Genomic DNA, 25,516 nt, shown 5'->3' on the forward strand with positions numbered 1-25,516 from the left:
AGATGACTCTCGAGAGCAAATACCAAATCCGTTAGAGAGAGCTTACCTACCGGAGGTGGTACCAACATCAGACGTCCCATCGATTAGTCTTCCCGTTAGTTTAAAACCTCCAGAGAAGTTGGTAAATCCAATACCAGAACCAGGAGATGACAAAACTGGTGTAAATGAGAAACCAGTAGTTTCACCCGCACCAGTAGGCAGTAAGGGTGCAACCATAACACCAACAACCATCAGAAGGTTCACTCGAGTGATTAAACCTCCATCCTGGTTAGGTCTGTAGTTCTTCAACTCGAATGGTACAACAGTGGGGTTTGGGGATTTCTTTGGGAGTAAAAGAATTCTGATGCTTTAATCTGATGCTAATTTAAGTAAATTTTGTGTTGTTCTAAAAAGAAAAACAAAATGTTCTTGTTCTTCCAATGTTCTAATGTTCCTTTTGGTACTCAACCGGTAACAACTGTGGTGAAAGCAATAACTGAAGAGATGAAGGGAATTGATGTTTTATTCAAAGGTTCAGAGTCATGGTATAATACCAATGTTAAATTAGAATGGGTATTGCATATATAGGATGGAGGAGTGCAGTATTGTGTTGAATGATGTGATGACGTGTGATAAGTAAGGATAAGTAAGGACAGAATGTATTGGCGTCAAAAATTCACCAGACAGACGGACGCAAATGGCGTATTTTAGTATGATTGAGGTTTTGTGGCAGCCATGTTGAGAAAGCCTGTGATTTTGACATTTGGGTCATTTATCATATCTGGTATGCTATGGGATTCGCATATTGTGACCACGAGGCCTGCTACTTCCATGGCATGGCGTGCCACATCTTCAGTCATCACAAATGCAAAGCCAAACCTTTCTTTCCCCACACTGTAGAACTTTCCGCATGTCACCACCACAGTCAGCAACAACCCCCCAGGCTTGAGTAGCTTAGCCAAATGAGTTACAGCATCTATAAAAGTCTTCTCATCTGTGCACGCAGCGTCGAGGCAGAAAGAGCTATTTATGCAATCAAACGGAGCTCGATCGGTGTCCAACGGTGGATCATGGCGGACATCACAGTGCATCACTGCTCGGACACGTTTCCGAAGCTTTGCAGTCTTTTCTTCCCAGGATACTCTGCAGCAAAGACACAGAATCAAATGTAAACGGGTGCAGGAAAGAGCAATTTTGCCTTATGCAGCCTGTTCCACAGGCCGCCCCAATAGTAGAACCACGTGTGTGGGTATGAACAGGAGAATGAGGTTCACGTGAAGTGCCGGAGGAGGCAGATTTGGAAGGGGTCTTCAAGACTCGTATAAAAAACAAGTGGGACACCTGTGGGAAACCCACGGGGATAGACGTGTATGACATTTGGACATCTCAAGTTAAATGCTGCACGAAGAGTTTTACAAAACTGCCAATTCATCAGATCCAGAAATGTGTAGAATGATAATCTACACAATTTATTTACTTCACATAATATGTGATTACATACATGACCATGCTCATGGGAAGTACAGTTTGTAATGTGTAATTACATGTAATGTAAAATGACTTCAGGACCTTAAATCTTCCCTCTCCCCGATCCCCCACATCATGCACATTGCACAGTGTAGAGGTGGGATGGTAGAGGGAGAAGGTGGAGAGTGACATGTCTACCTTGACGTGAGAGATGGAGCGAGACCAGGGTGAGGGAGGGGAGGGGAGAACCTGCCTTGACTGACTTACTTCTGTTGTTCATTTTTAAACTCGAAAGCATCAAATACACTTCACTTTAAAATTTAATAATATTGCTTGAAGCCAAACGTTATTATTTAATAAATATTGTATTCCATAATTAGTCCACATACATACAATTTATTATGTACAAAGTTTTTCCAAAGTACTGTATTTTTTAATGACATAGTTGGAGAAGAGTTAGCTCACTTGAAGTAAACTTTATATACACCCTGGGTATACAACAACAACAACAACAACAACAGGCATTTTAAGGCCAATTTTCCCTGCCAGAGCAGCGGTTAGCTTTGCGGGCCCCATGCCAATCTTCTCCATTTTGCCCTATTTTCTGCATCTCCCCTTGCCTTGTTAACCTCCTTGCCCGCATTTCTTCTTCCACCATCTTTAGCCAAGTCTTTCTCGGTCTTCCCCGTCCTCGACTTCCTTCTACATTCATTTCCATCACTCTTCTCAACCAGTCACTTTCATCCTTCTTCAACACATGACCAAACCATCTCAACCTGTTTCTCTTCACAGCATCAATCACAGGCTCTATTCCCATCATCTTTCGCAATTCATCATTTGTCTTCCTCTCTCTCAACGATACTCCACACATCCACCGAACCATTCACATTTCCAACCTTTCCAGCCTTCGTTGCTGCTCTACGTTCAATACCCATGTCTCGCTCCCATACATCGTATCACTTCTCACACATGCAGCATACACCTTTCCCTTCAGCTTCAACGACACTCCCCTCATCATCAGCATGCCACTCAGTTCCCGAAACTTCTTCCATGCACATCTCACTCTAGCAACCGTTGCCGAGTCTGATCCACCTTCTCCATTCAGCATGTCTCCGAGGTAGCAAAATGTTTTCACACCTTCCAGCTTCACGCCGTCTCTAAGATCCAACTCACCATTTCCTCCATCTGCAGCTCCCTCTGTGCACACCTTACACTTGAATATAGCTGCCACACTGGTTAATGTCCCTCTCAGACCACTACATTTTGATGAACCCACTCAGTGCACATTGTACATTGAATGGAGTTCACTCCAATACCCTTCCTACACACAGCACAGGGCCACTTCCCAGTTCTTTCCACCTCACCACATGCTTTACCACTTGCCATCACCTTCGTCTTTCCGATATTCACCTTCAGACCTTTTGTCTCCATACATTCCTTCCACTTGTTCATCTTTTCCTTCAATCCATCCATACTTTCCGCAATTAACACCAGATCATCTGCATCCATCAACTCCCACGGTAAACCCTCCTTTACATTCCGAGCCAGCACCTCCATCATAGCTACAAATAGTAGTGGACTTAGTACCGACCTCTGATGCACTCCCACCTTCACCTCAAACTCACCACTGTTCCCGTCCTTCGTTCTTACAGCTGTGCGCGCTCTTTCGTACATTGCCATCACTACTCTGATCAACCATTCCTCCACTCCTAACTTCCTCAATGCCCATGTCACTACTTTGCGTGGAACCCTATCGAATGCTTTCTCCAGATCAACAAACCAAAGAAACAACTTCTTCCTCTTCTCCATGTACTTCTCCTGCAACTGCCTCACAATAAAAAGCACATCTGTCGTTCCTCTTCCTCGCATAAATCCAAACTGCATTTCGTCGATCTTCACTTTCTTCCTTATCCTCCTCTCCAACAACCTTTCCAATACCCTCATTCCATGCTCCAATAACTTTATCGCTCGATACGAGCCACAGTCCAGAGGGTCACCTTTCCCCTTGTATAGAGGGACGAGGGTACTCAGTTCCCAAGCCACTGGAATGCGGCCTTCTTTCACCACCAGATTACAGATCTCTGTCATTCTCTTCACACCCCAACTTCCTGCTGCCTTCAACATATCTCCCACATCTCCTGTCGGGCATCCCGCTTTTCTACCCTTCATTGATTTTATCGCTTCCTCAACTTCCTTCTCAGTTATCTTCTCTGCCGGTCCTAAAATTGGGTTACTCTCTATGTTGCCATCCCATTCATTCTCTGCATTCAACAGCATTTCCATATATCTCTTCCATCTTCCTTTAATTCCATCTGGGTCCACAACGATTTGTCCCACTTCATCCTTCAAGCAACTCACCCCCATCACATCACACCTCTCTTTCGCTATCTGCTTTGCAATCCTGAATACCATTCTCTGACCCTCTTCCAAATCCAAGCGTTCTCCGAACATTTTACTCCATGCCTCCTGTGCCTTTGATGCCTCTTTCTTTGCAGCCTTCTTGGCTGCCTCATAACTTTAATGGTCTACCTTTTCTGCCCCCGTATCCTTCGCCTTCTGCCACTCCTTGAACTTCTTCCTCTTCTCGTCAATCCTCTTTCCAACTTCATCATCCCACCACCATGTTTCCGAGTGCCTCGGTGGTCCTTTTGTCCATCCACATACCTCACCAACCGCTCCCAAAAGACTATCTTTCATTGACATCCAACCACTTTCATGATCAACCACATCATCTTCTACCATACTCAGCCTCCTTTTTAATGCCCCCCTTACTGTCACCTCTTTCAACCTCCACACCTTCATTCTCGGTTGGTGATTCACCCGCCGAGCTCTCCTCGCCCCTTTCACCCTTATGTCGCAGACAACCAAGTGGTGCTGTGAAACAGCCTCCTCCCCCGGAATCACCTTTGTGTCCCGGAGGTGCTCCCTATCTCGCCTACGTACCATCAGGTAGTCAACAGTTGTCGTCGACCCACCTGACGTGTATGTAACAAGCTTGTTATCCTCTTTCTGGAACTGAGTATTACAAATCAACAAACCAGCTCCATCAGCAAACTCCAAAATCCTTTCACCTTCTCCATTCCTCACACCATATCCGTAACCCCCATGAACTCCCTCAAAACCGTTCATACTCCTTCCCACATGTCCATTTAGGTCTCCTCCTACCACAACAAGTTCCTCATCTTTAACGTTTTCCATCAGCTTCTCTATCGCACACCAGAACTTGTCCTTCTCTTCATCGCTCCGACCGACCTGCGGAGCATATCCCGAGATGACGTTCACCAAGAGCTTTCCAATCATCATTTTCACCATCATCAACCTTTCACTCACTCTAGTCACACTCACCACACTGTCTACAAACCCCTCAGAAAACAGGACACCAACACCATGCATGCTTTGCGGCACCCTTGCCACACAAACTTGTATTTCTGCCCCTGCCTACCCTTCACCATTCTCACACCACTTCCCTTCCATCTCGTCTCTTGCACACAACATATGTCCACTCTTCTTCTGACCAATACTTCCACCACTTCTCCTGATCTCCCTGTCATTGTCCCTACATTCCATGTCCCAAACCTCAGAAACCGATCTCCACGTGGGGCATCAGACATTTCGTCGTCATAAATGGAGTGATTTCCACCCTTGCTTCGATCGGGTTCCCCACCTTGAGTTTTGACGAGAGGGGGTGAGGACCCCCACGGGGTACTTCGGGCTGTACCCTGCCCATATGTAATTGTAATTGTCATGGTTCCCTGTTTGAGGCAATATTTTATGGCCGGATGCCCTTCCTGACGCCAACCCTTTTCCTCACCTCTTACGACACGCAGGGATACGGTGTACCGATTCTAAACCGGGGTACACATGGCAAATCCATGGTGTGTCTCGAAAAATCTGCATTCCATTTGACCCTTATTTCCTGTCCTTACGTTTATTATTTCTTCTTAATGTGCTTTTTTATTGTCTGGGAAGGCCGTTAGGCCTTGAGTTTAGGTGGGAGAACGTCCAATGCTTTCTCAGGGCTCTCTGTCGCTCTGCAATTTGGGTGAAAGGTCAAGGAAGGTGATCACCCCACCCTCTACTTGAGTAATGGGCCAATGGTGAGAGAGAGGGAAGAGGCACGAATCATCATGGGTGATGTCATTGGGCTGGTTTATAAAAGGGCGGGCTCAACAAGAATTGGGACGATTGACCCACCCAAGCAGGTGCCCATGCAACTACTCACAGGTTTGGCAAGCAACTCTCTTATTGTCTCGTGACCTCCCTATGTCTTCCTATTTATTGTGTGAGTGAAGGCTTTGAGGACCTGCACAAATAAATTTTTGTGTTTGTTTGCTTTGTAGGTGCTTATGGGAAATTATTCAAAATAATTGTTGTTAAACTGTTTTGTTACCCCGCACAAGCGAAGCAAAAAGCGGGGTTAAGAAATTGGTTCATTTCTGTCTGTCCGTCCGAGTTCTCAGTTTATGATCGTCAGTTTAAGATCGAGGAACAGCTTTTTAAATTGAAGGTTATATTTTGAACATGAAGCCACAACAGTGGCGCTTTGAATCAAGCAAGCCTCTTGCTAACGGAACACACCCCAGAAAAGGGTGCAGGATTGTCTCTTATGTTTATACACCGCTTGAATTAAATGGCCATATAAACCGAATGAGAGGTCTTCAATGCACTAGGACTTACTGGTTTCCCTCCAATTTGCAAACAAATTTGATGATGTGGTTCCAGTCGAAGGCATCTGGAGAAGCTTCGAGCCAGCATTGCAACTGCTGCCGGTTTTGCTCGATGTAATCGGACAGGTAGATCTCTTCGAAGTTCTCACAGGCGCTTAGGACCTGGTAGATGGTGGGACCCGATCCCACGTCCAGCAAGCACTGCCCACGTACACCTTGAACAACACAGACGATGATACTTCAGAAAGACAACACCTGTGTAATCAACACTGCATGTCTCTTCATCATACCATTCTCCAGTGCCAATCCATTTGGCCCATCTGGTCTGCACTATATCAAGATCACATTACTTCAATGTTTCAGTTTATTTACTTGATTTCACTGGGAGCGGGTTGGAGATTAGGGGGTGGAGGAGGGGGAGGAGTAGGAAGTGGGGAGTAGTATGGGAGGAGGAGAAGGCAGGGGGAGAGGGGAGACGAGGCAGAGGAGGATGGAGGACAGTGGGTGCACAGACATCACCAGGGTGTTTATTTATTTAGTTTTTAGACAGTTGGAGGGTGAGTAATGAATAAACACAGGCAACACCTGTTGATGAGACCCTCTTACAGACATCACTGCACAGGTATACAATCATCTTTCCATACCTAATTAAGGTACCTACTAGTCCTGCCAATTCCCACATACTCCACTGTCTGAAATGCTCACAGGTCCCTATCCAATTCCAGTTCAAACAAATTTACTGTTTTTGCTGCCCTGCCTTAAAATCGAGACTATTCTATATTTGATCAGGTTGTCGGTGACTAAACTGACACCCACTCACTGACTTTGCTATGTGGGGAGGGTGACTGTGACTCCTTGCGAGGACCTAAAACACGACACCTGACAAAGCGTGGATTAACTCCCGTAGGAAGCCAACGGCCATCCCATAAGGGGATGGTGTGTCTTAAAAAACACCCATCTGGTTTTGGACCAGTTTAAGCCATACCAGAGACTTTTAAAATGATACGTGCTGCTTCCTTGCTTGAAAAGGAGAGAGCATGAACAATCCCCATATGTTGGCATCGACAGGGAGGAGGAAATTCCTCCTGAGGAACCACCAGCCACCAGCTTACTGTGTCACCCCATGCCCACTACTGAGTTGTTGTTCTGCTGAGGCTGTAGCTCTTTTGTGGGCTGGCAGGTAGCCTAGAGGTGTGTGCATTTGCCTGTGAGCTGTCTATAAGCCCGAGTTCGTATCTCGACCCAGCTATAAGCTGTCACCCTGGTATTTCGCAGATCGGAAAGTGAGGCATCAATGTGTGAGACATCAATGTGTGAGACATCAATCGGACTGCTTGTCCCATTTCCAAGCATAGTTTGGTGCAGGTTAAATATTGTGTGTGTGTGTGTGTGTGTGTGTGTGTGTGTGTGTGTGTGTGTGTGTGTGTGTGTGTGTGTGTGTGTGTGTGTGTGTGTGTGTGTGTGTGTGTGTGTGTGTGTGTGTGTGTGTGTGTGTGTGTGTGTGTGTGTGTGTGTGTGTGTGTGTGTCATTGGTTGTTATCTCCATTGGTGGGTTTCAGGAGATGGAATGGAGTCCTCCCAGGACCCAAAGCTTCACCTCCGCTTCCGTTTCCCCTGGCGAGGAAGCGCACTTCGATCTCTCCACGTCATCAAAGTTTAAGTATTTTCCCGTTCGTGTCTTTGTTAAATTTCCACTCGTTATTTGATTGTGTACGTGTTACTGTGTGTTTCTAGTTTGTCTTGGTTTGTAATCCGTGCAAACTTGGGTGTAATTAATCGTTTTCTGTTCGCACCGCGTGCGTGGCATGTACCTTCAAGCTTCCCCCCCCCCCCCCCCCCCCGGTCGGTGTTTTGTGAATTCAAGTTCTTTCCTTCGTTGTATTTGCTTTTTCTTTGATTTTCTCTTCTTCCCCTAACTTCCCCGAACATCTTACCATTTGTCTGACGTTTTAAATACAAACAAAAAAAAAAAATGTTTTTTTTCCATTATTATTTCCTTCTCTCTTTGCGGACCCCGCCCATGTGTGCCGTTGTGTCACCCCGCCCCCTTCATATCCTTTTCTTCCACCTCTTCCTTTCATTTCCAGCCGATACTTGCCTTTCCAATTCTAGTTTCCACGATACTCATTCAACCCTTTCTCCTTCTTTCTCAAATCCACGTCCTCACTTCAGGGAATTTTCCCAGATTGTTTTTCACAGTGTTGTTTAAATATTATTTAAATATGTTTAAACTTTCCCCTGCAGTGTTTTATTCAGTGGTTTATTACAACACGCTGTTTTTCTTCCTATTTAAAAGGCTTTTTTCAATTTCCTCTTCAATTCATTCCACTTCAAAAAATATTCAATCTCTCACAGTCCTTCCTTTCTACATTCTCTAAACTCACCTTCATTCCACCCCTCTATCGTTTTCAAACGGATCTCTGACTTGAAAATCACAATAAACCCAGTTTGTAATAAATGTTTGTTTGTCATTAATCATCCACTCTCTAAAGTCCCCCCTCACCCCTCCCTTCCCAAACTCCCTCCACACCCCCCCCCTTTCAATTCTCCCCCATCGCCCTTCCCTTCCCAAACTCCCCCATCACCCCTACCCTTCAAAACTCCCCCCTCAACCCCTCCCCTTCAAAACACCCCTCTCACCCCTCCCCTTTAAAACTCCCCCCCCCACCCCTCCCCTTCTAATCTCCCCCTTACTATCTTTCTCCAATTCTCCCCTTCCCCCCTCCTCCTCAAAGCTGCCTCCTCCCCACTTCCTCTCCCTTCAATCACACACCTCCACCTCCTCCAACCTTCTACTTTGCTCTGCCCCCCCCCAATCCCCCAAACAACACCTCACTCTGCCTCATGCCATCACCAGCAAACCTTTTGTCCTCCTCATCTTCCCCTTTCTCCTAACTCCTCTGCAATCTCTAACACACTATCAACAGCTCTCCCGACCTCACCCCTCATCATACCCTACTCCTCCCCTCCCCTGTCCTGTACCCGATGCTCCCCCTCCCTCTTCCTTAACGGTATGGACCGCAAACATCCGGGGCCTTCGCTCAAACCTGACTGATCTCTCCATACAGGTTGCTTCTCACAAACCAGACGTAATCTGTTTAACAGAAACTTTTCCCCTTCAAGATGTCTCTGATTCCTTAATATCTCTTCCTGGTTACTCCCTCCTCCGGTTTATATGATAGACCTGAGCCTCGTCCTGGTGGTGGGGTTGCTATCTTTATCAAAAACTCTCTTCCTCACTCTCCTTGCACTGCACTCTCTCCACCCCACCCCCAGGAGTACCTCTGGCTGCGGCCTCCCCTCCACTCCCACCTTTTGTTCATACGTGTTCTGTACCGTCCTCAAAACAGTAAAAAAAACACCTTTAGAGGCCATTTTTCCCCGCAAAGCGGGGGTTGGCCTTTTTCGGGCACCGTGGTTGTTGTTGTTTTTGTTGGGCCCCTTTTTTTGAAGCAATGTTTTACGGCCGGATGCCCTTCCTGCCGCCAACCCTGTTTGTCGCCTTTTACGACAAGCAGGGAATTACCAGTGAACTGGTACTCAATTAGCCGACCTCGGAAGGATGACAGGCTGAGTCAACCCCCCTGGCGTTAATTCAGCGATCGACCGGGATTCGAACCCAGGATCCTCGGATCCTAAGCTGGCACCCTAGCCGCTAAACCAACACCAGGTCCTCCAAACAGTGATGACTCCATTTAGATGTCGCTGTCTGACAACATGGACCAACTTCTATCCACCCAATTCCCAACTCTCTTCCTCACATGTGATGACTTCAACTGTCATCATGCCAGCTGGCTGGGTGTGGGTTCCTCTCACACCAGCCACGGCATCTCAGCAAAGGACTTCTGCGACTCATTGGGACTGATACAATTTGTCAATTTCCCAACCCGGATCTCAGTCAATGGAGTATCTTCTCTTCTGGATTTGGTTATGACAAACCTCCCTGCAAATGTCTGCTGCTCTTCTTCTTCTCCAATGGGTTCTTCTGATCATTTGCTTGTTAAAGTGGAAATCTCTCTGGCCATTTTCAGAAAGCCTCCTCAGCGCCGACGAGTCTGGCATTTCACTCAGGCCGACTGGCACGGACTTCAAGCAGCAATCAATCATCTGGACTGGTCTCCCATCTCTACCGCCTCTGACATCAACTCATCCTGGGAATTCTTCCAAAGCAAATTGCTCTCTCTCATGCACAGATTTATCCCATCTCGTCTTCAGTTGTCATACCCATCCTCCCATCCATGGTACACTGAAGCTTGTGGTGAGGCTGTTGCCATGAAAAAGCTGAATGGCTCAACTCTGTTTTCCTTAAAATCTTGTGTCCCAAACCCATCTCTCTCTGTAGCCACCTTACCCAGTCATACGCAGCTGCTCCTGGACTCTGTGTCCTTCTCTCCTGACAAGGTGGAGAAGTTTTTGTCAAACCTCAACTCTGATTCTGCAACTGGACTAGACGGAATCAGCACACGGGTCCTAAAATCCTGCTCTGCCGCTCTTTCACTCCCTCTCTCTGTTCTCTTCACCCTCTCTTTTGCTCAAGATCATCTGCCATCTGCTTGGAAATCAGCAAACATTACCGCTTTACACAAGAAAGGTGCAAAAACAGAAACTTGCAACGACAGACCAATCAGCCTGCTCCCGATAATCAGCAAGGTCATGGAATCCATCATTGCTTTGGATATCAAATCTTTCCACTTATCCAATGGCTTGATCTCAGATCATCAATTTGGATTCAAACCAGGCCACTCTACTCTGGCCATGCTGCTTCTGCTGCCTCAACAATGGATGGAGGTCCACAACACCAAACAAGAAATCAGAGCTGTCTCCCTTGACATATCACATGCCTTCGATCCGATCTGGCAGCCGCTCTGCTCACCAAACTCTCCTCCTATGGTAAGCATGGAAATCTCCATGCATAGCTTGTCCTCTCTGGTCATAGTTAACGTGTGGCCCTGAATGGATTTCTCTCATCTTCCCTTTCTGTTCAGGCTGGAGTTCCCCAAGGCAGTGTTCTGGGACCTGTGATTTTTCTGGTTTTCATCAATGATCTCTCCGACTCTCTGGAAAATCCTCTCTATCTCTTTGCTGACAACTCTACTCTCTGCCGCTCCATCCCTCATTCCTCAGATCGGCAGTCTGCAACCTCCTCACTCTCTGCAGACCTGGAAAAAAATCACAGACTGGTCAAACAAGTAGAACATGTCTTTCAATCCTGACAAATCTCACACTCTCACTATGTTTCTCCGAAAAGACCGTCTGGACAACCCTGAGACATCTGAGCTCCTCACCATATACAAGACTTTCATCTGCAGCTCAATGGAATACTGTTCTCCCCTCTGGGCCGGTGCTCCTGCCTCACACCTAGCTCGGCTTCACTCTGTAGAAACCAAAGCTTTCGGAATCATTGGAATCTCTCACAATGAAGCTAACTCCGAGGACCTTTCACTCACTCACTGCAGGCAGGTTGGTGGTCTTTCTGTCTTCTACCGACTCCTCACTGGCCTTGCTCCCCCAGCTCTCTCTGGGCTCTGTCCTCCAAATATTCCTACAGGTCGCACAAGATCTGCCAGCATCCGTCTTCTGGTGAAATTGCCAAAATCAAGACTTTCTGCTCACCTTCACTCTTTCATTCATCTTTTCTCCTGCCTCTGGAACAAACTCCCTCACTCCCTGCAATCCCACTCCTGCTTCCAGGTCTTTAAAACAGCTGTTCACCACCATCTCTTCTCTTCCCCCATCCAAAACCTTGATCTCCTCTACCCCCTGTTAATACATCCCAGATCCACTTTCTTGAAATAACGACTTATTTGCTGGAAGTCCTAGCAGTGTCCATGTGTTTTATGTCACTCCCACCCCCCGCCCCCTTCCCACGCCTCGTCCCCCAAAGCCCTCTCCCTCCCACAGATCTCCTTGCTCTCAAATGTTGTACTTGTGTGCTGCCCTCTCTCCCCCAATCTTGCCTCCCGCCCCCTTTATTATATGTTTTATGTGTCCGTTTGTTTTTTTGTGATTAATGTTAGCTCTTACACGAGCCTCGATCTTGTATACATAAAAATAAAAGTATCCACCTCCTTTTCGACGGTGAGGGATCACGGTTCATGGACCAAACTGTTCAACTTTTTCAGAGTTTTATTCCAAGGTCTCTTTTCAGGATCGTCACCGAACCCTGGGTTGGCTCCAGTTGTAGTTCATTTGTGGTAATTTTCCCGGGGATGGTTTTCAAAATCTCAGTGAGGTTCTTCTTTATCATTGCTGTTGCTCCAGTTTTCACTGGTGCAATTTTGATGCTCTTCAGCTTCAAAGATCTCGTGATTTCATTTTTGAGATCCTGGTATTTGGTGATTTTCTTGATTTGTGTTGTTTAGGCCAAAATCGCTGGGTACTGATATCTCAATCATCAATGCTGTCTTTTCCTTTTTGTCCCTGAGTACGATGTCCGGACGCAATGCTTTGTTTTCTATGTTCATGCTCGATGGAATCATCAGGTCGTACGTGAGCATGACGTCCTCATTTTCAACGATTGTCCTCGGTTCGTGTTTCCATGACTTTTCTGGTACTGGGATGTTTACATTTTTGCAGATATGCCAATGAATCACTTTGCATACTTTGTTGTGTTGTTGTGTGAAGTTGTTCTGATAATAGTTTTCTGCATCCCGAGAGCAGGTGACTCGTACTTTCTGTTTCTGTCTTGTATAATCTACACTTGTCCGTCTGGTTTAGTCCCGCCATCTTTTTTAATTCATTGGTGTAGTGTCCTTCATCTTGGGCATTTATTATAATAAATGAATCATATGATTTAATAATTATGATTCGTTCTCCGTCCACGTTGAGCTGACCTCTTCTTAGCCATTCCAATGAACCTTCTTTTTCTATCCCCACTCTGTCCAATTCTTTTTTGTATTTCCCTGCTATTTTGTCATTCTCCCAGTTGTCACAATATATCTGCTGGCATTTCATCTTGTATTTTTCTTTTGTCTTTTTGCAATTATTGGGTTTGTATTTGTTGCTGTTTCGATTTGGTGTGTGACATCTTCTATTTGCACCTGTTTTTGGAAGTTTTTAGTGATGTGAGTGAGAGATGTGACAGCATTTCCCCCAAGCTCAGTGGCTGTGTGAAGTGTTTGTCTCGTGTGTGTGTGTGTGTGCGCGTGCTCTATTACGAGCCTTAGCCCAAGTATAAAAAAGATACCTTTTCTTGTTTGTACCTGCACTACTGTTGCCACTGTTGGGGTTTGATTATGTCGAAAAAGAACAAGCTGGTGCATGTGGGGAAAAATTGAAATAAAAATAAATCACGTGATGCCTACAATGCCACATCCCATCGACGCAAGCTCCATCTTATCAATCTGTGATTTTTGTTTTGTTCTGGATGCAGATCGGGGATGAATGTTCTGGATTCAGATCCGGGATGAATGTTCTGGATTCAGATCCGGGATGAATGTTCTGGATTCAGATCCGGGATGAATGTTCTGGATTCAGATCCGGGATGAATGTTCTGGATGCAGATGCGACCTATCAGGGGATACAAAACGTCAACTGTTTAGCCTGGCAGAGGTATGAGATCTTCCTCGTGACGTTTCAGTTGGGACTGTAGTTGTAATATCACATACTTCCTGGCAATTTATATTAACTTTAGAATTCCTATCGGTTACGCCATTGTGGTTTTTGTACTGCAGTAAGGATTGCCGGCAACTGAAGTGATTACAGTTCTAACTAATATCCGGATCTGGGTCTTCACCAAAACCTAATCCATTCATCCTTGTCACACACCCAACCTCTCCAGCAAATTTCGTCCGAATACGTCCACAACTTCTTGAGATATCCTGCTCGCAGATAAACGACAGATAAACAATATTCAAACAGATAAGATAAACAAAGCAGATAAACAAGTAAAGATACATTCAAAGTACACCACCCCCATGCCCAATAATTAAATATCCTACAGCTCATAGAGAGTGCATTGGGAGGGAGAGGTGTACAATAATTGATTGATTAATTGTATAATTAAAATCAATAAAAGATTATCATAAAATATTTTCTTAATCAATTGGCTAATAGCATAACTAAACCCACTAGTGCTTCATCCGAAGATGTATCTTTTAGAAATTTAATTAAATAAGTCATTAATAAAAAATTAAATAATTAATTGATTTATCAAGAAATAATTAATCGATTAAATGATTAATCAATAAATCAAAAATATCCTTGATAGCCACATCACTTGGTCACTGTCATGTCCAAATATTAGCTTCCTAGCTCAAAAGGTGCCTGAGATATTGCCCAGATGAGAAAGAAAATAAATAAATGATTAATAATGAAAATAAACAAATAATAATCATAAAAAAATTAAATAATTAATTGATTTATCAATAAATAATTAATCGATTAAATGATTAATCAATAAATCAAAAATATCCTTTATGACCACATCACCTGGTCACTGTCGTGTCCAAATATTAGCTTCCTAGCTCAAAAGGTGCCTGAGATATTGCCCAGATGAGAAAGAAAATAAATAAATGATTAATAATGAAAATAAAGAAATAATAATCATAAAAAAATTAAATAATTAATTGATTTATCAATAAATAATTAATCGATTAATGATTAATCAATAAATCAAAAATATCCTTTATGACCACATCACCTGGTCACTGTCGTGTCCAAATATTAGCTTCCTAGCTCAAAAGGTGCCTGAGATATTGCCCAGATGAGAAAGAAAATAAATAAATGATTAATAATGAAAATAAACAAAAAATAATCATAAAAAAATTAAATAGTTAATCAATTGGCTAATAGAATACATAAACCACCACCATTTCATCCAAATCTGTAACTTAAAAAAATTAATTAATTAAGTCATTAATCGAATAATTAAATAATTAATCGATTAATTAATTAATCAATAAATCAAAAATACGCTTTACAGTCAGATCACTTGGTCATTGTCATGTCCAAATATCAGCTTCCTTGCTCAAAAGGTGCCTGAGATATTGCCCAGATGAGAAAGAAAATAAATAAATGATTAATAATGAAAATAAACAAATAATAATCATAAAAAAATGAAATAGTTAATCAATTGGCTAATAGAATACATAAACCACCACCATTTCATTCAAATCTGTAACTTAAAAAAAAAAATTAAGTCATTAATCGAATAATTAAATAATTAATCGATTAATTAATTAATCAATAAATCAAAAATACGCTTTACAGCCAGATCACTTGGTCATTGTCATGTCCAAATATCAGCTTCCTTGCTCAAAAGGTGCCTGAGATATTGCCCAGATGAGAAATAAAATAAAGAAATAATTAATACAACAACACAACAGGCATTTTAAGGCCATTTTCCCTGCTAGAGCGGGGGTTAGCCTTGCGGTTCCCATGACGATCTTCTCCATTTTGCCCTATTTTCTGCACCTCTCCTTGTTAACCCCCTTGCCCACATTTCTTCTTCCACCATCTTTAGCCAAGTCTTTCTCGGTCTTCCCTGTCCTCTATTTCCTTCTACATTCATTTCCATCACTCTTCTCAACCAGTCACTTTCATCCTTCCTCAACACATGACCAAACCATCTCAACCTGTTCCTCTTCACAGCATCAATCACAGGCTCTATTCCCATCATCTTTCGCAATTCATCATTTGTCTTCCTCTCTCTCAACGATACTCCGCACATCCATCGAACCATTCGCATTTCCACCCTTTCCAACCTTCGTTGCTGCTCTACGTTCATTACCCATGTCTCGCTCCCATAAATCATAACACTTCTCACACATGCAGCATACACCTTTCCCTTCAGCTTCAATGACACTGCCCTCCTCATCAGCACGCCACTCAGTTCCCGAAACTTCTTCCATGCACATCTCACTCTAGCAACCGTTGCCGAGTCTGATCCACCTTCTCCATTCAGTATGTCTCCGAGGTAGCGAAATGTTTTCACACCTTCCAGCTTCACGCCGTCTCCAAGATCCAACTCAACATTTCCTCCATCTGCAGCTCCCTCTGTGCACACCTCACATTTGAATGTAGCTGCCACACTGGTTAATGACCCTCTCAGCCACTACATTTTTGATGAACCCACTCAGCGCACATTGCGCATTGAATGGAGTTCACTCCGACACCCTTCCTGCACACAGCACAGGGCCACTTCCCAGTTCTTTCCACCTCACCACATGCTTTACCACTTGCCATCACCTTCGTCTTTCCAATATTCACCTTCAGACCTTTTGTCTCCATACATTCCTTCCACTTGTTCATCTTTTCCTTCAGTCCATCCATACTTTCCGCAATCAACACCAGATCATCTGCATACAACAACTCCCACGGTAAACCCTCCTTTACGTTCTGAGCCAGCACCTCCATCACAGCTACAAATAGTAGTGGACTTAGTACCGACCCCTGATGCACTCCCACCTTCACCTCAAACGCACCACTGTTCCCGTCCTTCGTCCTTACAGCTGTGCGCGCTCTTTTGTACATTGCCATCACTACTCTGATCAACCATTCCTCCACTCCTAACTTCCTCAATGCCCATGTCAATACTTTGTGTGGAACCCTATCGAATGCTTTCTCCAGATCAACAAACCCAAGAAACAACTTCTTCCTCCTCTCCATGTACTTCTGCAACTGCCTCACAATGAAAAGCGCATCTGTCGTTCCTCTTCCTGACATAAATCCAAACTGCATTTCGTCGATTTTCACTTTCTTCCTTATCCTCCTCTCCAACACCCTTTCCAATACCTTCAATCCATGCTCCAATAACTTTATCGCTCGGTACGAGCCACACTCCAGAGGGTCACCTTTCCCCTTGTATAGAGGGACGAGGGTACTCAGTTCCCAATTCACTGGAATGCGGCCTTCTTTCACCACCAGATTACAGATCTCTGTCATTCTCTTCACACCCCAACTTCCTGCTGCCTTCAGCATATCTCCCACAACTCCCGTCGGCCCTCCCGCTTTTCTACACTTCATTGTTTTTATCGCTTCCTCAACTTCCTTCTCAGTTATCTTCTCTGCCGGTCCTAAAACTGGGCTACTCTCTATGTTGCCATCCCATTCATTTTTTAAATTAATATATTTTTTTAAATAAAATTAATTTTAAATTTAATAAAATTAAAATTAATTAATAATAATAATAATAAATAATAATATATAATTAATTTTTAATATTAATTAATTTTTTTAAATAAATAATTAATAATGAAGATAAATAAATAATGATCATAAAAAATTAAATAATTAATCAATTCGCTCATAGAACACATAAACCACCACCATTTCATCTGAATCTAAGTTAAGAAAAAAAAATTTGAGTCATTAATCGAATAATTAAATAATTAATCGATTCATTGATTAATTGATTCATCAATAAATCAAAAATAGCCTTTGCAGCCAAATCACTTGGTCATTTGGCATGTCGAAATATGAGCTTCCTAACTCAAAAGGTGCCTGAGATAATGGCCAGAAGAGAAAGGAAATGTATAAGTACTTAATCGCTAATAATTAAATAACTCATCATTTAATTGATTAATCAAAAAACAAAAAATACTGTTTTTGACAAAGTACTTGCTCACTATTGTGCCGAAATTTCAGGTTCCTAGCTCGAAGGATGGCTGAGATACCGCCCAGACAAACAAACAAACAAGAGAACAAACAAACAAACAAACAACCAGAGTGAAAACTGAGTACTCCCTTTCAGCGTGCGTCATTGCAGAGCCCCCTTCGGTGCCCGGCAATGACGTTATGCAATGCCTGGAGATGGCATAGGAAAGGTGCGGCGTACAACAACGTTCCCCGACTAAACTCCATTGTTGGAATTTAAATAGCACTGACTGGACTGGTTTACAAAACTTCTTTTCTGACTTTCTCTGTAAAGATTACTGCCTCTCCGCTGCCTCTATCTCTGCTGAACGTATAGCTGAAGTTATTGTTTCAGGAATGGAGGCTTATATCCCCTTCTCTTTAAGTCTATCTCTCCCACCAATCCTTGGTTCAATAATTCCTGCTCTGCGGCCATTCGTGCAAGAGATGCGGCATATCGGACATGGAAAAACTCTTCTTCTGACTCGCATTCAGATTTCATATCTGCCAGAAATCATTGCAAACATGTTATTTGTGATGCGAAGCATTCCTTTATCCAAAAGAAATGTGACAACCTCTCGTCTTCTTCCACTAATAGATATTTCTGGTCCTTAGCTAAAAGTATCTCCAACAACTTCTGTCGCTCTACCTTTCCTTCACTTTTCCATTCTGATGATACTATCGGTGTCTCTCCGACTGATAAAGCAACTCTTTTTGGTTCTCTCTTTTTTTCCCTCGAATTCCATACGAGATGACTCTAACATTCCATCGCCTTCTGAGGCACCTATGCCACTCCCTATAATCTATTTTGATGTGGTCAAAAAAGTACTCTTCTCTCTGGACACAAGCGAGGCATCCGGACAAGATGGCATTCCTCCTTGTGTCTTGAAGGAGTGTGCTTCAGATCTTGCTCCCGTGCTTGCTGAATTGTTTCATTTTGTTAAAAAAAAAACCCCAAACTTTTCCTCTTTCCTGGAAACATGCCTTGGTACAGCCTATTTTAAAGAAGGGTGATCATTCAAACCCTTCCAACTACCGTCCTATTGCTCTGACTTCTACTATTTCCAAATTCTTTGAATATCTTCTCAATTCCCATTTCCTCAAGCATCTTGAATCCCACAGTCTTCTATCTGACCATCAATATGGCTTCCGCAAGGCAAGATCCACCAGTGATATCCTTTCTTACATTACGAATGTATGGGCCTCTTCTCTTTGAGACTTTGGGGAATCCTTTGTTGTAGACCTTGATATCTCAAAAGCCTTTGACGGAGTTTGGCATCGGGATCTCATATCCAAGCTTCCCTCTTTCGGCTTTCCTCCTTCACTCTGCTCTCTCATATCGAGCTTTCTCTCCGACCGCTCTATCTCTGTAATTGTTGATGGTTGAACATCTTCTTCCTTCCCTCAACATCAACAATGGTGTCCCTCAGGGTTCTATCCCGTCTCCAACACTCTTCCTTCTTTTAATCAATGACCTTCTTTCTTCTATAAATAACCAAATGGACTCATATGCTGATGACTCGACATTACATTCCTCCATGTTTTCCCCATCTGCCCCATCTTCCCTCACTCGATCCACATCTCGTTTGATCATAACCACCGCTTTAAATTCGGACATGGACAAGATTTCCCAGTGGGTCAAATGTAATAAAGTCAAGTTTAATGCTTCTAAACTCAATTTCTTCCCATCTCTCTCAAACTCCTCTCAACTCTCCAATCTCCTTTGAAAGCACCGCAATTACACCATGCGAAACAATAAACCTACTAGGTATTACCCGAACATCAAATTTATCCTGGAATCCACACATTACACAAATGGATAAGTCTGCCTCCAAGAAATTGGGAGGCCTGTTCAGATGTCGAAGATTCTTCTTCTCTCAACAGTTGCTTCAACTATATAAAGGATTGATTCGTCTGTAGCGGCTACCGCTGGGTTTTCACAATCGCCTTGCACCTATCAAGGACGCGGAGCGATCACCATGCCGGGCTCGTCCAGGACGCCCGGGCAGGCCCGCGCTCAACTTGCCAGGCCTCGGTCGGGACGCCCGGGCATGCCCGGGCAGGCTCGCCCTCAACTTGCCAGGCCGCAGCCAGGACGCTAGGCCACGCCCCCTCTCGCCTTTCCTGGGCAAACGCTCCGGGATAATATGTATATATATTGCTGCCCGATAAACGGGCTTTTCAGAGTGCCTGAGTGTTTGGTTTGATTAAAGCAACTCGGATGAATTCCAGCTTTTTGTCGCGTCCATTCTTCCGATCGACGTGGGAGCCCCAGCTCCTTCATTGGTGACCTACCGACATGGACACGGCAGTCGCCCTTAAACTGCCTACCTTCTGGGAGGCTCACGCGGCGGTTTGGTTCGCACAGGCGGATTCCCTGTTCGCCCTGCGAGGCATCACGGCCGACGACACCCGCTTCCACCATGTGGTAACAGCGCTCGGTTCGGCCACCGCGGCCCGCGCCCTGAGCCTCCTCGAGAGCCCGCCAGCCGCTGACAAATACGGCGCGATTAAGAAGCTTCTCCTCGACGCTTTCGCCCTCCCATCGGCGGAACGCGCACGGCGCCTGCTCGACCTGCCCGAGCTCGGCGACACGCGCCCTTCCGAGCGAATGGACTACATGCTTTCACTGCTCGGCGAGCACTCTCCGGCATTCCTGTTCCGGGAGCTGTTCCTCCGTCAGCTGCCTAACCCGGTACGCCTCGCCCTGGCAAGCACGACGATCACAGATCCCCGGGCCCTTGCCAGAGAAGCCGACAAGATCTCCACCGCAGGACAGCGCATCGTAGCGGCGACATGGGACCCACCGCCGTCCGACGCAACACCCATGGCGCCCGAGCACCCGGCACGGTCGACGACCGAACTGCCGACGCAATTGGCGGCCGCTACACCGAGCCGACCACCTCCAGCACGACGACCGGGGCCTCCACCTGACCAAGCGTGGTGTTACTATCATGCCAGGTTCGGACAGAAGGCCCGGACATGCCGACCCCCGTGCACCTTCGGCAGGCCGGGAAACGGCCGGGCCGGCGTTCATTACCAGCCATGAGCGCCGGCCACATGGGCAACTTACTGTTCATCACGGATAAAGCATCCGGACGGCGCTTCCTGTGCGACACCGGCGCCCAACTGAGCGTCATACCCGCCTCTGACCAGGACAGGCAATCCGCGGTTTGCGGCCCCTCCTTGGTTGCGGCCAACGGATCGACCATCCGCACCTTCGGCCCGCGCAACGTCACCCTCTGCTTCGGCGGCCAACGCTTTGCTTGGACGTTTGTAACCGCAAACGTGCCCATGGCTCTGCTAGGCGCCGACTTCTTCTGCGCACACGGACTGCTGGTGGACGTCCAACGGCGTCGTTTAATCAACGCCGAAACCTTCAGCTCCCTGGTATGCACATTGAGCAGCTCCGCGCCGACCGAGCTGGCATGCGCCGTCCCGGCGGCGAACGAGTTTGCTCGCCTGCTCACGGAGTTCCCGGCCCTCACGCGGCCGACGTTTTCGGCCGTCGCAGTACGGCATGGGATCGAGCACCACATACCAACCACGGGCCCGCCGGTCTACGCCAGGGCCCGCCGCCTCGACCCAGCCAAGCTCGCCGTGGCATATCCAAGACTTCTCCGCCCGTCTGGCGGGACGGGTCATTTTTTCAAAAATTGATCTCATACGGGGATATCACCAGGTACCTGTCAGGGCGGCCGACGTCCCTAAAACGGCAGTCATCACGCCGTTCGGCTTATTCGAATTCTTGCGGATGCCGTTTGGTCTCAAAAACGCGGCTCAGGCGTTCCAGCGCTTGATGGACGGCGTGCTGCGTGACCTGCTGTTCCTTTTCGTTTACCTGGACGACATCCTCGTCGCCAGCACGTCCCGGGCCGAGCACCTCCTCCACCTCCGAACACTGTTCGGGCGCCTCAGCGAGCACGGCCTCATCGTCAACCCGGCCAAATGCCACTTCGGCACGACGGCCGTTGATTTTTTGGGCCACCACATCACCAAGAACGGGGCCGTGCCGCTGCCAACCAAGGTCGAGGCCATCACCACGTTCCCGCGTCCCCGCACCATAAAGGCCCTGCAGGAATTCCTGGGAATGGTGAATTTTTATCACCGCTTCGTGCCCCGCGCTGCTCAACTCATGCGGCCCCTCTACGAAGCCCTCCGGGGCAAGCCGGCCAAGCACGACATCGCCTGGTCCGCAGCAATGGATGCGGCCTTCCAAAGCTCAAAGCGGGCCCTCGCCGACGCAACACTGCTCGCTCACCCGGTGCTCAACGCTCCCATCGCCCTCACCACGGATGCCTCCGACTACGCGGTGGGCGCCGTACATGAGCAATGGGTGAACGGGGTTTGGCAGCCACTCGCTTTTTTCAGCCGGCAGCTCCGGCCGAACGAGCTCAAATACAGCACGTTTGACCGGGAGCTCCTCGGTCTACACCTGGCCATCCGCCATTTCCGCCACCTCCTGGAGGGCCGACCTTTCACGGCGTTCGTCGACCACAAGCCGTTGGTTTACGCCATGGCCAAGGTCACGGAGCCGTGGTCGGCCCGCCAACAGCGCCACCTCTCCGCCGTGTCGGAGTTTACCACGGACATCCGGCACGTCGCCGGCAAAAACAACGCCGTGGCCGACTGTCTTTCCCGGGCCAGCGCGAACGCGGTCCACCTGGGCGTGGACTTTGCGCTTATGGCGGCGGACCAAACCACCGACACCACGGTGCAAGCCCTCCGGGCGGCGGACACGGGCCTCCGCCTGGCCGACATCCCCTTCGCGGACACTGTCCTGCTCTGCGACGTCTCCCAAGGCCAGCCTCGCCCCATCGTGCCCGTCACCTGGCAACGCCGCATCTTCGCCTCCCTCCACGGCCTTTCCCACCCGGGCCGGAAAGCTTCCCAGAAGCTGGTGTCGGCGCGATTCGTCTGGCACGGCCTTCGTCGGGACGTCCGCGATTGGACCAGCACCTGCACGGCCTGCCAACGGGCCAAGGTCCACCGACACACCCAGGCCCTGCTGGCACCTTTCACCGTGCCCGAACGACGTTTCGACCACGTCAACGTGGATCTGGTGGGCCCCCTCCCCCAGTCACGGGGGTTCACACACCTGCTCACCATGGTGGACAGGACCACCAGGTGGCCGGAGGCCGTTCCCCTCGTCTCCACCACCACCGCCGACGTGGCGCAGGCTTTCATCGCCACCTGGGTCGCCCGCTTCGGCGCACCGGTGGACATCTCGTCAGACCGCGGACCACAGTTCACCTCCGAGCTGTGGGGCGCGGTCGCCCGCAACCTGGGGGTCAAGCTCCACCGTACTACGGCCTACCTACCACCCCCAAGCAAACGGGTTGTGCGAGCGATTCCACCGCTCCATGAAGGCCGCGCTCATGGCCGGCCTTCAAGACGGCGGTTGGGCCGACCGGCTGCCGTGGGTCCTTTTGGGCCTCCGCACGGCCCCCAAGGAGGACCTCCAGGCATCCACCGCCGAGCTTGTCTATGGCCAGGCGCTACGCGTCCCGGGCGAATTCGTGCCCGACGCTACCAGTCCCTGGTTCGCAGCTCACCAGCGCTCGGACCTCCAGGAGGCCGCCCGACGGTTTGCCCCCGTGCCAACATCCCACCACGGTGACCCCCAGTCCTACGTCCCCCCAGCACTTCGCACAGCGGAGTATGTTTTCGTGCGTCACGACGCACATCGGGGGCCACTCCGGCCGCCGTACGACGGGCCCTTCCGGGTGCTGCGACGGGACGACAAGTCGTTCGTCATCGACATCGGCGGCAGGTCGGACCGGATTGCGGTGGACCGCCCCAAGCCGGCGCACGTGGACGTCGACCACCCACCACGGGTGGCCCTTCCGCCGCGGCGAGGCCGCCCCCCGTCCACGGTGCCCCCCACTCGACCGCCCACCACCACACCGGACCCCCTCCCACGACCCGCCAGGAGTCGCTTCGGCCGGGTCATCAGGACCCCCCTCAAATTGACCCTGCCGGTGCAAGTCGATTCTGGGGGGACGTGTGTAGCGGCTACCGCTGGGTTTTCACAATCGCCTTGCACCTATCAAGGACGCGGAGCGATCACCATGCCGGGCTCGTCCAGGACGCCCGGGCAGGCCCGCGCTCAACTTGCCAGGCCGCAGCCAGGACGCTGGGCCACGCCCCCTCTCGCCTTTCCTGGGCAAACGCTCCGGGATAATATGTATATATACACAAAGAATTAAGTTAAGCACCCCTACACAACGAATTAAGGTAAGCACCCCCTAATATATATTCTTTGTGTATATGTATACATTGGCATATATTCTAAGGTATGTGAGATCAAATAATGATTGGTATGACATTAGCAATTATCCATTGATGAAATTGAGTGATCAAAGTGAAAAAAAGTGATTGGTTGAGTCAGTGATCCGATCACGTGGGTCCTACACACGTTATTGACGCAAAGATCGCTAGAGGTCTTCTCAGAACAATGACTGTACGTTAGAAAACATAAACGTCATCCACACTGTCCGTGATGGACCTATAGCTCCATACTTAAATTGAGGTGAAAATATGCCTAAAATTCCCAAAAAATTTCACCTTAAATTATTCAGAATAAAATATTGAAAACGGCATGATTGTTATGTTTTTATGTGACCATAATATCACTTCTCCAGAAAATATAGCAATATCATGGGTATATTACACTGTTTTGACGACAACAAACTTGTAATGTGCGAGGTTGTAAAGAAACGGGGGGGGTGCTTAACTTAATTCTTTGTGTATATATTGCTGCCCGATAAACGGGCTTTTCAGAGTGCCTGAGTGTTTGGTTTGATTAAAGCAACTCGGATGAATTCCAGCTTTTTGTTGCGTCCATTCTTCCGATCGACGTGGGAGCCCCAGCTCCTTCACGTCCTTGTTTAGAGCACCGCTCTCACATCTGGGGCGGTAATCAAACTTATTCACATTTTATCTACAATTTTTGCTTTATCACATTTATGGAGACTCTATGTTAAGTTTGATTTGAAAACATCATGAAATAAGCTCAGGTGGCATCAACATGTGAAAACTTTGGAGGGGGTTGGGGAGGGGGTTGGGGGTTGTAAACTTTTGCAGGCAACTGCAGCATCTGTTTTTCCTCGATCCATTCCATAAAGCCAAACGGCATCCAAAAAATCTCGACCAACTCTCTCGTGCACTTTGTAACATTCCCTTTATTCTTGTATGTAGATACAGAGTAACAGACTTGTTAAATCGGCCACTAAACCATCATCCGACATCAGTTTAACACTCAAATAAAATATCGACAAACACAAGTCACGACGGTCCAACCTTGCGAGAAAACCTTGTGATAAAAGCGAATGACGCACTCTATCATAGCGCCCACGTGTCCCTCAATGTTGGTGTAGTACATCTTGTTGTACTCCTTCGCATTGAAATACTTGTGATAGTCTTGTCCTGGTTCCCGGACTGGTAACAGGTCTTTGCCCTTCTCCACAACCTCCCTCTGGCTCTCCATCTTCACAAGCTGCGATGTGCACAAAACGACTTCACTTATATTGTGTCGATCAACTTTGTATTTGTTCTTGTTCTTAGCACAAGGAGCCACAAGGCTAAAAATGTAACCGACTGTGGATCTGGGGGAGGGAAGGGGTCACGAGTGACCTATCTACCTCCCCACATTCCCAAATCCCCAATATACCAGCAAATGTAGAGCAAGCACATGACACCACAAAACAGCTGAGATCTTGTGCCGCTGTTGAGCAAAGGAAACTTCTGGAGGGAGGAATCCCATTACCCAGGCATCCCCCTTCCCTTTCCAATATAACCTCCCCTCTCGTACTCCCCACTACTCCTGT

General features: G+C 47.1%; 1 protein-coding gene across 1 annotated transcript; it reads right to left on the bottom strand.

The window, feature by feature from the left end:
• Positions 1 to 485: 485 nt before the first annotated feature.
• Positions 486 to 25,516, bottom strand: LOC137428770 (indolethylamine N-methyltransferase-like). The gene is made up of 4 exons (XM_068118664.2): positions 25,360 to 25,516; positions 24,990 to 25,185; positions 6,124 to 6,328; positions 486 to 1,122 (listed from the first exon to the last, which is right to left on the bottom strand). The coding sequence occupies exons 1-4, from the start codon at positions 25,450 to 25,452 to the stop codon at positions 687 to 689; spliced, it is 930 nt and encodes a 309-aa protein (XP_067974765.2). The 5' UTR covers positions 25,453 to 25,516; the 3' UTR covers positions 486 to 686.

This window comes from Myxine glutinosa, chromosome 5 (genome assembly GCF_964187855.1).
Source record: "Myxine glutinosa chromosome 5, kmMyxGlut1.1, whole genome shotgun sequence".
Lineage (NCBI taxonomy): Eukaryota > Metazoa > Chordata > Myxini > Myxiniformes > Myxinidae > Myxine > Myxine glutinosa.

What these genes read in the sequence shown, in the direction of transcription:
- LOC137428770 (XM_068118664.2), bottom strand. Translation starts at nt 25,452, where the DNA reads ATGGGATTCCTCCCTCCAGAAGTTTCCTTTGCTCAACAGCGGCACAAG. An exon ending in TGCTTGCTCTACATTTGCTG is followed by an intron (nt 25,186 to 25,359) that starts GTATATTGGGGA and finishes TGCACATCGCAG; the next exon opens with CTTGTGAAGATGGAGAGCCA. An exon ending in TCACAAGGTTTTCTCGCAAG is followed by an intron (nt 6,329 to 24,989) that starts GTTGGACCGTCG and finishes GTGTTGTTCAAG; the next exon opens with GTGTACGTGGGCAGTGCTTG.